This window comes from Oreochromis aureus, linkage group 2, assembly GCF_013358895.1.
Source record: "Oreochromis aureus strain Israel breed Guangdong linkage group 2, ZZ_aureus, whole genome shotgun sequence".
NCBI lineage: Eukaryota > Metazoa > Chordata > Actinopteri > Cichliformes > Cichlidae > Oreochromis > Oreochromis aureus.
The window spans coordinates 2,975,518-2,987,657 of NC_052943.1; the positions used below are offsets into that span (position 1 = coordinate 2,975,518).

General features: G+C 40.2%; 1 protein-coding gene across 5 annotated transcripts in view; it reads left to right on the forward strand.

The window, feature by feature from the left end:
* The window catches only part of LOC116328147 (TRAF2 and NCK-interacting protein kinase-like), a 58,939-nt gene extending 47,026 nt beyond the window's left edge, over nt 1-11,913 (forward strand). For all 5 annotated transcript variants that reach the window (XM_039615253.1, XM_031749863.2, XM_039615260.1 and 2 more), the window contains 5 exons: nt 48-148; nt 901-1,050; nt 6,453-6,612; nt 6,997-7,136; nt 7,236-11,913. In XM_039615253.1, the coding sequence (XP_039471187.1) occupies nt 48-148; nt 901-1,050; nt 6,453-6,612; nt 6,997-7,136; nt 7,236-7,319 (635 nt within the window). In that variant the 3' untranslated portion in view covers nt 7,320-11,913. The remainder of the gene's footprint in view (nt 1-47; nt 149-900; nt 1,051-6,452; nt 6,613-6,996; nt 7,137-7,235) is intronic.
* Nucleotides 11,914-12,140: the final 227 nt, after the last annotated feature.

Here is a 12,140-nt window from a genome sequence, read left to right on the forward strand (position 1 = left end):
ATGTATCTGATTTTTCAGACTCCTTACTCCTTGTTTCTGTTTTTTAGTGCGTTATGAGAAGATAAAGTTCTTGGTGATTGCCTTGAAGAATGCTGTGGAGGTGTATGCTTGGGCCCCAAAACCCTACCACAAATTTATGGCCTTTAAGGTTGGTAACAAAATTAATGAAATGCAATATAAAATAAGACATACTGAAGATATAAGTTCATCAGTCTGTGGAGCTGCTGGTATGTCTGTCCAGTGCATGTTAAATACCTGGAGTACTTCTAATATCATGGAAAGTACTACTTATTAGATTTTTTAGATGTTTATAGTAATCGTAATGGCCACAGTAGTTTATCTCAGACTTTTCATCTAGCTGAAAGGTTGAACCACATGCCTTTTTACTAACCAGTGGGTGTAGTCATGTAAACAGGCTGACATGCTGGTTTTAGCATGCTGACTAACAGCACTACAGACAAAGTGAAGCTAAGTTTAACATCGTGGTGCAACACCTGAGAACATCAGCCTTCTCAGCTAGTGTCCGAACTTTCCTTTCCATTGATCAATTCATTGATTAAGCACTGGTGGGTTATTGGTGTGTTATTTCCACAGTCGAACACTTACATGCACACAGACGGGACTCATCAGGGTTCTGGGTCTCATAACCACAGACTCTCAGCAGAGATGTGTCCCATTTCTGTTTGTCCTCTGAGGCCTGAACTACTTTCTCTTTCATACTGTGTCACATTTTTTTCTCATTTGAAAAGGCCAGAAATATACCATATGGAAGAATTAGGCGGACTATCTTAGGATGTCAGTTTTTGTGACACTGCATTATTTATTAATGGAGCAGTTCCATTTTACATGCTAATGTGCAAACTTATCTAACTTAACCATCGTGCCTGTGTGTCTGCCCAGTCCTTCAGAACTCTGCCTCAAAAGCCACTTTCTGTTGACCTGACAGTGGAGGAAGGTCAAAGGTTAAAGGTCATCTACGGCTCCGTGTCTGGTTTCCACGCCATTGACGTAGACTCTGGAACACCATATGACCTCTACTTGCCGACACATGTAAGCATCTGCTCTGTTCTTCGTACTCTTTGAGGATCGCGTCATCACCTCGACTCCGGAGGTTGTGCGTGTCTGTTTGTGTTGGTTTGCATGTTTTGTTAGCAGGATTACTCAAAAAGTTGTGGATATTTGTGAGAGCTGGGTTAGCCCATTTTAGACATGATTATCTGTTGGAGTTGATTTTGATCTGAGTATAGATTCCTTACCTTCGGAGTTGCAGCAATCACAGATGTCACATTGAAACAGGAAAAACGAGGTCGTTAGTGTCAGCCATCACTGTTTTTGCCATAAAGGTGCGTGTCGAGTCGGTGATGTGGGATAGTTTGAGGGTTTTCCTGCTCTGCTCCATCACTGTGGTTCATATGGTGTTAAAATGTAGCCTGTAGTTGTCGTCGGGAGAGTTTTACATATTTAAAGACTAAACCGATGTCTGATCTCTGTACCTGCAGCTTTCTGTTAAAGCAGCTCATTAAGTCCTTTTCTTTAATTTATCAGCTCTCCTCCAGTCGACCACATCACCTCACTCTTCATCTCTTGGCATGTATCTCAGTATAGCCCTCCTCCCACTCACAGTCTACACATGTCAGTCATTACTTTCCTGCATTTGTGCTGTGTTCCCTCCACTCTCCTCCCACACAGTCGATGGCTGTCAGAAACTATTCTTTCGTCCGCTTCCTTTTCTCCCTCCCACTGTCACTCTATCATTCAATGTACCACTGTTCATTTTCTCTTAGTTTTATCGTCTCTCTTTCTGCATTTACCAAAATATCATTGCTCGCCCTCGCTCTCTCTCTCCTGTCTGTGGGAACTCAAATCAAACTGTTGTGACTCACGTTCACATTTCCGTTCAGACATTCACATGTGGTGTTTGAACTTTCATTAAATCTGCAGACACTGACTGATGAAGCTGCTGTCACAGATCTTTTATGCATGTACGCTGATGTTTCAGCTGATATTGAAATGTGGATGTTTCGACGAGGCACTCCGAGGTTTGAGAGGGTCTGGAGCGTTTGATCATTTCCTGTGTGGCTGTGGAGGAGTTTGATTTGTGATGTTCTCTAGAAATAGCACAGCTTGACCCAACAGATTCATCACAGACTCGACACCGCCTCCTGAAAATGAGACCAACACGAGCAATCACACTAAAGCGGTCACATGCTTTAGTGTGATTGATGCGGGTGGCTGTAGCTCAGGTGGGAGAGTAGGTCACCTACTAACAGTGGCTGGTGGTTCGATCCCAGTCTGCTCCAGTCTGCATGCCAAATATCCTTGGGCAAGACACTAACCCCATGTTGGAGCAGTCCGTTAACCATTTACATGTAGAACCAAAGTGCTGTTCTCAAACTGTAACGAACCACAGCAGACCCGGTGACATGTTCAAGCTTTTCAGGATGCTTTATTTACGTCTCCACAACAACAACCAATACAGGACCCGGTGGTCCGGTATAAGCTGGCGAGGCGTGATTGTAGATGCCACACAGGTGCATCCATCTCACCTGCAGTGGCATCACAAGCCACGCCCTCCCACATAAACCTTATAAACTGAGGCTCACAGTCCGGTCGAGTCACCTCCCTCTAACTCTGAACTTGCTTTTGTTTTGCCAACTGTTTTTATTGGGATACCTGATATACTCATGGTTTAAAAAAAAATAGATCTGCTTTAAATTCAAAAGTTTTATCAGGACATAATGAAAAAGAATTTAGTCCTTAGAACACCTTTAAATTAGGCAATAACATGTAGTACACCGTGTCATTATTTCATTTAACAAAAATTCAGCCAAAATGCAGAAGAAGTGTTTTAACAAACTAAGCACACCCTTACTACACACTATTGCTGCATTCAGGCTTAATTTTCTTAAATGATGTCTTCATTATTTCCTGATATGTAAAACCTTAGAATTGAAAGACGTACCATGACTGTATATGCTATAGGCTCAGTATCTGCATCAGGGACCCAAATTCATTTCAGTTTATAGGTCACATACAAAGCGATTTAATCTCAAGTGAGTTGTCCCAGTTAAACTTTGCATAATAACCTATGAAAAAACCCACCTCACTGTCACCTTAAAGCACCCTCTGACATTCACGGTTAACGAAACAGTCACGATGAACTGGAACATCTCAGGTGTGTTTTCAACACCTGTGGCTACAAAGAAACGCTGCAGGTGTACATCAAAGAAATGCGTCACCAAGGCTCCAACAAAAATTAAAGCTGGACTCAGATCTTCCAGCACAACACTTACTGGGGTAAAATACAGTGAATCATACTTTGTAAAGACATGACCTCTTTGGTGAATTTCTTAATGTGAAGTAAACGATGCACATGCTAACTGCATTTGGTGGCTGGATTCAGCGTGGCCTGTATTGTTTGGTGTTTGTTGGGAACATGTAAATCTGACTTGTTTAGTGTTTAATGTTTAGAAAGGTCGCACTGTAAATGTATTTGTCTCTTTAACTGTGAACAATCGCCCACTGCTGGTACAGTTGGAGCAGTTTATTATTATTCTTCCTCTGCTGTATGTGGGCATGTAAAGCTCGCTGTAGCTTGAGTGAGTCATATTCACATCCTGACACATCCTGTTAAATATGTTCTTAGCAACAACTGGAGAGCCCGAGGCTCAGTTTATATTAAAGTTGTTCAACTTTACGCTGGAAACATTTTGGCTTGAGCCTTTATTTAATCAGTCTTTCCAGAATCTGAAGGTAATTTGATTCCATCTGTTGATTTACTGTGCAAACTATACAGCACTACATGTGGTGTGGAGTGTGAGTGGGTGGCTGGTTGTTCTGGTTTAATGGTCTATTTAAAGATGTTCTTTATATTTGTCCGCCTAGCATCCATACGAGGAACGTTTAATCGTTTTGTGTCATTCTGAAAGGACTCGTGTCACATTTAGATTTTTAGGTCACAGATTGCTGTGTGGAGTTAGAGCAGTTATAAACTTTCTCTCTGTGAGTTTTTTTTTTTTTGTTACACCCAAACACACACAGCGTCCCTGCCACCGCTAAACTGTGCTACTTTCTGTAAGCAAGGAGGAGTTGGAGACACATGAAGAGAGAAATAAGCTCTAAAAATACACCCCTTCTGTCCTCCTTCTCTTACCATCATTAACTGTGTGTGTGTGTGTGTGTGTGTGTGTGTGTGTGTGTGTGTGTGTGTGTGTGTGTGTGTGTGTGTGTGTGTGTGTGTGTGTGTGTGTGTGTGTGTGTGTGTGTGTGTGTGTGTGTGTGTGTGTGTGTGTGTGTGTGTGTTAGAGAGAGAGAAAGTGAGTGTGTGTCCTGACCTGCTCTTCCCCCCTCACTCCTCCTGTGTATATTAAGTGAGCCTGCTCACAGCTGCCTACTACACCGGTGCCTTATACTGCTGCTGCTGCTGCTTCGATATCATTTCTGCTCTCCTTCACTTGTTTTCCTCTTTTCTTGTCTCTCTTACATACACAGTGGAGCTTTCTGCCAGACACACTCAGCTGCAGCTCCAGCCCTCCTTTAAACCCACTCACTTTCTCTTTCTTCGCGCACACTGGAGGAACCTTCACACTCCTGGGGCTTTTCCCAGTAGCTGTTATCTGATACACACTCATTCTTCTCTTAGGTGCATACCTACACACACACACACACAGACACACACACACACACACACACACACACACACACAATGTGCCCACCCACTTAAAGAAGTACACACATGCACACACACGCACACACAGCCGTCTCCTGTTGTTGCCTGAAAACTATGTAACAATGCTGATTCCGAGGCAGAGGATTAAGATTGCGTTGCGGCTGTGGATGCCTGTTCTCATGCTCAGGATTGTGGTGGCTCACACTCTGGTAAGGTGTTCAGCGTGAGGCGCAGTGTTTGTGTCGGCACAGAGCTCAGCACAACTTTTTCTTCTGTTTTTGAAGGACTTTTGCTTCGGTGGAATCTGTTAAAGGATTCATTGGCGTTGTTGTGTTTGTCCTAATATTTATAGTTTGTCTGATATTCATGTTTAGAAAGTTGCAATAATTTATTTTCATAGTTAAATCTTGTCAGACCTGCTGCAGTAAACGCTTCTGGCTGGTTGGAATATTTCATAACTAGTTTGCTAAAAGTGTCTGAACAGATATTTCTGAGTTAGATAAAATGAGGCTGGCAACAAACAAACAAACAAACACCTCTCCTTCACCTTTATGGACTTTAAGGTTGGGCGATATGTAAAAATGTTCCAATCTTCAGTCCAATAACCAACGATAGGAGATGTATTTGCGCAGGCGCAGACTTTTTGATGGGCGGAGCAATGCAATCATGCACGGACTGATTTGCGCATTTTAAATTTCTAATTTTTGTTTGGAGGGAATATTTTAGCTTCTTTTCTTGTTTGTTTCAGTATTAATGTAGATACTTTTTGGATTATTCATTTATTTATTTGAGATGCAACAACAAATCCAACAAAAGACTTAACTTTAACTTTAATGTTCACTGAAAGACACATTTTAATTTTTAACTTTTGTTTAATTTTGTATTTGTTGTTCGGTCGAGTGTGTCAGACAGAAACACTGGAACAGCCTGTAAACACGTTATAGTTTCCACCATTGTGGGTTTTTAATTTAGATAAAATGCTTTTGTTCATTAAAACAGCGCCATTATTTTTGACTGCTTCTCTTAGCTTCAACCAACATTATTAACAAACGTCCTCACGGGCAAATAAATGAAAACGATCAGCGAAAGGCTCCGCCTATCGTCGATAGTCGATATATTCGTCCAATCGCCAAAGCTTAACGGACTCTTTGATTTATTAGAAACATGTTTCTGAAGTGTTGGGTTCATCCTTCTGCTGAATAAGAAAATGGATCTTAGTTGAGATGTTTTTCATCCGGTTAGATAAACGTCCTGAGCTGTTATGAACATGTGTCTGAACTGTTAAATATATTTTTAGTTAACTGAACTACTATGAAGACGTTCTCAGTGAAATCCTGTAATAACACTTTTCTGAACTGTGTAAGTGCTGAACCAAAGATGTGGAAAGAATCTTTTCTAAATGGATTTAAACTAAGTTAAAGTTAGATAAACTTAGATTAACTGAGCAGTGAAATGTGTCTTCGTATAAAATAGAATCTCTAACTTGTTTTTCTATTTATTCCTCCTGGAATTTGATCTTAAATACAGGCTGCTGTGTTCAGTCTCTGTTAAACTGTTTTCCAGATACTAAATTAAGAATGTGAGAATCTGAGTATCTGGTCAGTTCTCATGTCAGATAACATTTAAATAGCATGAATGAACAGCCTTAATGTTTTCTCCGTATAGGTTATAGTATTTTCTAGGGTTTTTTTTTTTTTTTTTTTTAATTGTTTGAAAAAAAAAAACAAAATAAAGAGTGTTCATGTTGTGTTCACGTTGTGTTTGTGTGTGCGTTACTCTGCAGATCCCGGGTCCCGTCCGTCCCCATGCAATCATCATTTTGCCAAACAAAGCTGGAACAGAGGTCCTGGTTTGCTATGAAGACGAGGGCGTCTACATTGACACCTATGGTCGTATCACCAAGGATACAGTGCTGCAGTGGGGGGAAATGCCTACATCTGTCGGTAACGTTGGAGCACACATCTTTATGCAAATGCTAAATACACCCATAAAGGTCTATTTTTGTGCACAGTGCATCTTTGTGCAGGTACCACTAACAACAACACAATTACAACGATTAGTCAGGCACTGCTTAACATCACTGTAGATTTTTCCAGTTCGACTCACTAGATCTCGATGAGCAGCTGTCCTGCCACTGAGAACTTAACCTGAACCACATTCAGTGGAGACACATTGGGGACAGGGTGGGCTAAAAATAAGATGGTAGTCAATCTGTGTGTGTGTGTTTTTGGGGCATGGAGATGAGGCAGTATTCAAGTATAAGGAGTAAAACTGTAGGAGACATATTTAGACTTTTGCTCAGACTCGTCTGTTTCTTTCCAATCCAGCCTACCTTCAGTCTAACCAGGTGATGGGTTGGGGAGAAAAGGCCATAGAGCTGAGGTCAGCGAACACGGGGAACCTGGAGGGAGTGTTCATGCATAAAAAGGCTCAAAAACTGAAGTTCCTGTGTGAAAGGAATGACAAGGTAGGAGGAATACTGCACTTATGACAAAAAACAACCTCACTCCCTTTATTTATGTGCTGTTTGTTTATTTCAGTTCCTAAAAGCGCTCTCTTGTTGCAGGTTTTCTTTGCGTCGGTGCAGTCGGGAGGCAGCAGTCAGATTTACTTCATGACTCTTGGACAGAACTCGCTGTTCAACTGGTAACAACAAGACCCATTACCTCTGGGATCGACTGGTGGGCGTCTGCCTTCATTGTTCTGGGTTCCCCTGGTGATGCCTTGTTGTGTTTTTTTATTTTTTGCTTTGTGCTGACCTGCGTTGACCTCCGTGAAGTAGTGGATACCATTGCAAGATCCGTCCCTCAGCCTTGTGCAGTCGCCATGTTAAACCATTATGATCAACGATTGAGCTGGTCAAGAATCCGCCTGCAGGAAAAAAGCTTGAATTCATCGTTCCATCCTCGACTACTGACGTGTGGATCACAGCACTGACACCTGGACATGATTTTCAGCACAAACACACATCCACAGAAATTCAAAGGTACAAGCAGCTGTGCCAGCATCTTTTTTCCTTTGTTTTACGTGACGTTTCACCAAAACCGAGGGCTTCACGTGGACGATTGTTCTGGGATTTCACATGAACACCTGGCTTCAAAGTTCAGTCTGTTCGTTCAGCACCTGGATTTTTTTTTCTTTTTTTCAAGAATCAATTATGACTTAATTATGTGCATAACAAGTATTCGATTGTGTGCGTTTTAAAATGCCCAGCTCTGATGCATCTCTGGATCATCGGCATCCTTACACCTCGATCACTGTTGTTGCTGCACGCACCAGAGTAATCATCACTTAATTTGTGTTTGTCAGTAGCCTTGTTCACTCTGTACATCACCTGGGCATTTAATGAAATGTGGGCTGCTTTATGTCATTCCATCTTTGTTGCTCGTGCCATGATTACGTCCTTCGAGTTTTAGATCCACAAACAGTGTCCGCTGCCTGTCTGTAATACCTCAAAACTGTTCCGGTATTTATGAAGTCCTTGAATTGATAGAATTGCTTTTATCAGAGTGGTAGAACCCAAACAAACTATCATATTACTGTACTGATTCATGTTCTAGTTTATTAAATACATATCACTATTTTATTTAATATATAGCACTATCAAATGTTAGATAGGAATTATTTTCTCTCGCAACTAGTCTGCAAATGTGTTATCAAGTGTGGAAAAAAAATACTGATGGGTATATTTGCTGCGTTGCATAGTTTAGTTTAAATATATGTTGCTACCACAGCCCCTCCCCTCAGCTCTAAGTGTGAGAGGTCAGTCTACCACAGAACTGGACCACGTCATTTAAATCGCATTTCTTTTTGCAAAGGACCTTAAAAGCCATTTACCGTAAAAGGAGCAATTTAAATGCGCAGCATAGTGTAGATAAATAGAGATATAAAGCAAGTATAATTCGCTCTTTTTTGTATAGCTTCCGATGTATATAATCCTGTAAGATGCACTGTTTTCTAAATATTTTATTACACGCCATCTTTACATATATGTACAGAATTGCAGGCTTACGAATGTGAAATTCAATCTTAAAACAGAGTCGTGCATGCCCCCCCACGGTCTTTGGTTATTAATGTGAGCTGCTCACAGTGAATTTGAAGGCTCGTGTTCAGGTCTCACAAACTTGGCCGAATCGTCTAAAATCAAATGTGAAGTCTGTTTGTTCGATGTTCTTGTTGCGTGTATAAGAGGTGTTTTGCACAGTTGCCGTCCTATACGCGTTACATCAAAAGCCATCCTGTCGTCAGTATTGAAGAGATCACTGCTAACCTTTCGATCACTATTTGTTACACTGCCCACTGTGGGACCAGTTTTTGATGGGGCAACATGATGAAAATATAAAATATAGGATATGTAGTGAGTTGGGCCTGAAACAGAATATTCTCTTTGTCTTTTATTCAATGAGCTTCAAGGCAGGAAACCAAAGATGAAAGCTTTGATGTATTTGCTTCCTTGATTCTAACAGATGATTCACAAGTGGTAACTGATCTCATTTATGAATCAAATTATTAAATTGATAAACTCTTAGATCACCCTGGAAACTCACCCAGGCCCAAAGTGTTGCAACAAAATACATACAAGTCAATGTTATGAGTGTTTGTGTATTAAATATCACAGATGTATGCATTAAGTATTATTTGGTTTGGTAAAGGTAAAGAAATCTTTGCGGTTTTCTTACCTTCAAATGTGAATCTGCATATTTATCCATTTTATAATTCTTTTTCTCTTCTACGAGATTTTGCTTAAACGGCTAACTTTATGTTTTTTAGGTTATCCTGCACACTCTTGAATTTTGTTGTTATCATAATTGCGCCAAATGTTTTTATATACATTGATACTTTCATTTTAGTTTTATTATAGACTTATGACTTGTGAGAAATATTACAGCTGGTTCTGTGAGAATATTTTGAACTGGAAAATGAAGTTTTTGTCTTATTGCTAAGTTTTAATCACGTCTTACAACATTTCTTTTGGGGACAGAAGGTGTTTGATTGTCTGACGTACTTAACAAATAGCTTAACATAACAAGCTATTGTGCATTAACATAGTGGATTGTGACCTAATATTACCAGGCTAAGAGGTGCTCGCTAACAGAGCCTAAATGTGCCGTAACTAACTTGCAGTTCCTAGCTAATGCTGTTAGCTGCTGTTAGCTGTTATATGAAAACGAAGCTTGGCTAGCAGTACCAAAATGAGTCACTTTTCTCATAAAAGAAAGGACCAACTTTTACATGCGTAGCGTACCTAGTGCTAATATTTACATAGGTTCAGATTGTAAGGCACCTTAAAAGTGTTATTCTTGTTTGAAGTGGACAACAAATGAAATTAAATTTGGTTAAATTCTGGCAAGCATGTCACGAGTAAACACAACTTACCTAGGTTGCTTTTTTTTAATTAACTTTCTTACCAATAATGTTACCATTTTTTTTAAAACCTGTAGGCTACTGTATATGTGCGTTTTTTGTTTTAAGTATGGAATAGGACAAGTACATAGAGACTGTTGCTGTGCTAGCTTGTGGTCAGGCCTGCAGGGAAAGGTGACGGTGTAGAACTGACAGCTTTGGTCAGGTTCCTGAGCAGGACCGTGGCCAGACTAGACAGGAGAGCAGACCAAAACCTAGTGCTCCACAGTTCTTGTAGTTTTTGTTCAGCTCTAACTTTCAGTTATCGAACAGCCTGTATCTGCTCATCCTGCTTCCGCACTCTGTCATACACCTTTAGGGTATAAGCTGGGAAATAAACCAGCTCTAAAATGAGTTCTGACTCCATAATTCTCATTTGTCTTCAAAACTGATTAAATTGCAAAGTTCATTATGTAATTCTATTACAATAACCACTTTTCTTTTACATGGTCTAACATTGGACCGATTGTTTGAGAGTATCTGTCTTGCTCTCTGGACTGCTTCAAGTAACAGCATATGAAACAGCTCGTCTGCAAGCTGACCAGTTTGACACCTAATAACAGTTTCCTTTTTATCAGGTTTATCCATTTATCATCTTAAGCTACTCTTTTAGAGAATGAGGATATTTTTCTGGTTTATTTGAAGCAAAGTGCCTGCCTGCTGCCACTCTTTGCTCCCCGTTGCTTAGCACTGAACGATCGCTGTATCACTAATGAGAGTGCGAGGGAACGGCGCACTTCCTCCTACACCTTCCACTGGTTAAAAACGTGATAGATTCTGTATCAGGCCTGTGGTGACTCACATCCTTAACTCTCCCACAAACTCTTTTTCTCTCACTTTTCACAACACGTTTCCTCTTGCTGCCACTTTTCATCCCCTCGGCATCTTTTGCCCATCTTCAGCTTCATGCTCCCACCCCTGGCTGTCTCTTTAGCTTCCCACGCGCCCTTTCTTTTATTTCTGTTCGGTTCACGGAGACCTGTCGCATCAGATTGCACATCTTTATTGCACAAAGTAAATTTGCACAGCTTTTCAAATTAAAAGTAAGGTTTAATTAATGGAGATGGGCCCAAACATTTAGCCCAACCTTGTTATTTCTCCAGATTATGTTGCAAAGTGGGATGAAGTGTGATGCAGGACGAAAAAAAATGAATACAAAGCAGCTTGCGTTTTTGCAGTATTCGCTTAAGTGTCAGCTGTTGTTTTCCACCCTGTGGATGTGATGTGTGGGAGAGTGTGATGAAAACTGGTGTTTAAAAAAGCAGAATTCAGTCTTCAAGGAAAGGAAGGACAGAGTTGGAGGAGGTAGTTAAGTCAAGTGTCAATAGAAGGAACAAGGAAGAGGCTTCAAGAGGCTTAATTTCTTTAAATAATACCTAGTACACATGTTTAGATATCTAGATAGTTTTGGTTGTGATGAAGAGAAGGAGGAAGAGGATGTGAAAGGGATGGTGACTGTATACAGTAGCCTTTAAGATTAAATATTGACATTTATTGCGTCATCAATAAGCAAAATAATAATCCTGGTGAATTTGGGGGGGCGTGGTAGTTTCCAAAAGCCAACCTATTACATGTTTCATACATGGTAGTCTGACTTTATTCAGAAATGTTGTTTGAGATTATATAAGACCAAATATTATATGGCTAAATATCTGAAAATATATCTGTCTGCTCCTGTATCATTTATAAGATAATTCTTTTGATACTTTGGTATATTTTTGCACTGGACCTTTGTTTTATGCATTGTACACTGTATCCCTCATGCTTTGATACGAACGCACACTAACTCGTGTTTCCATGTAAAATGGTAAAAAACGGTGAGGCCACAATAAATATGTTGAATAAAGTATCGTCTTGGTGCTTTCTTTCTAGTTTTCACTGATAGGACGATTTTATTTAATCTGCTGATGGGTTGATTTGCACGCTGATATTTTTGATCACGCTGCATCTGTCAAAGTGACAAAATATGTTGTGTTTGTCCTTGTTGGCATCACCAGAAACATTTTGTCACTTTCATTTTCTAATGATGACTCTATATACTGAAAAGAAAAAGAATATTACAAAGTAT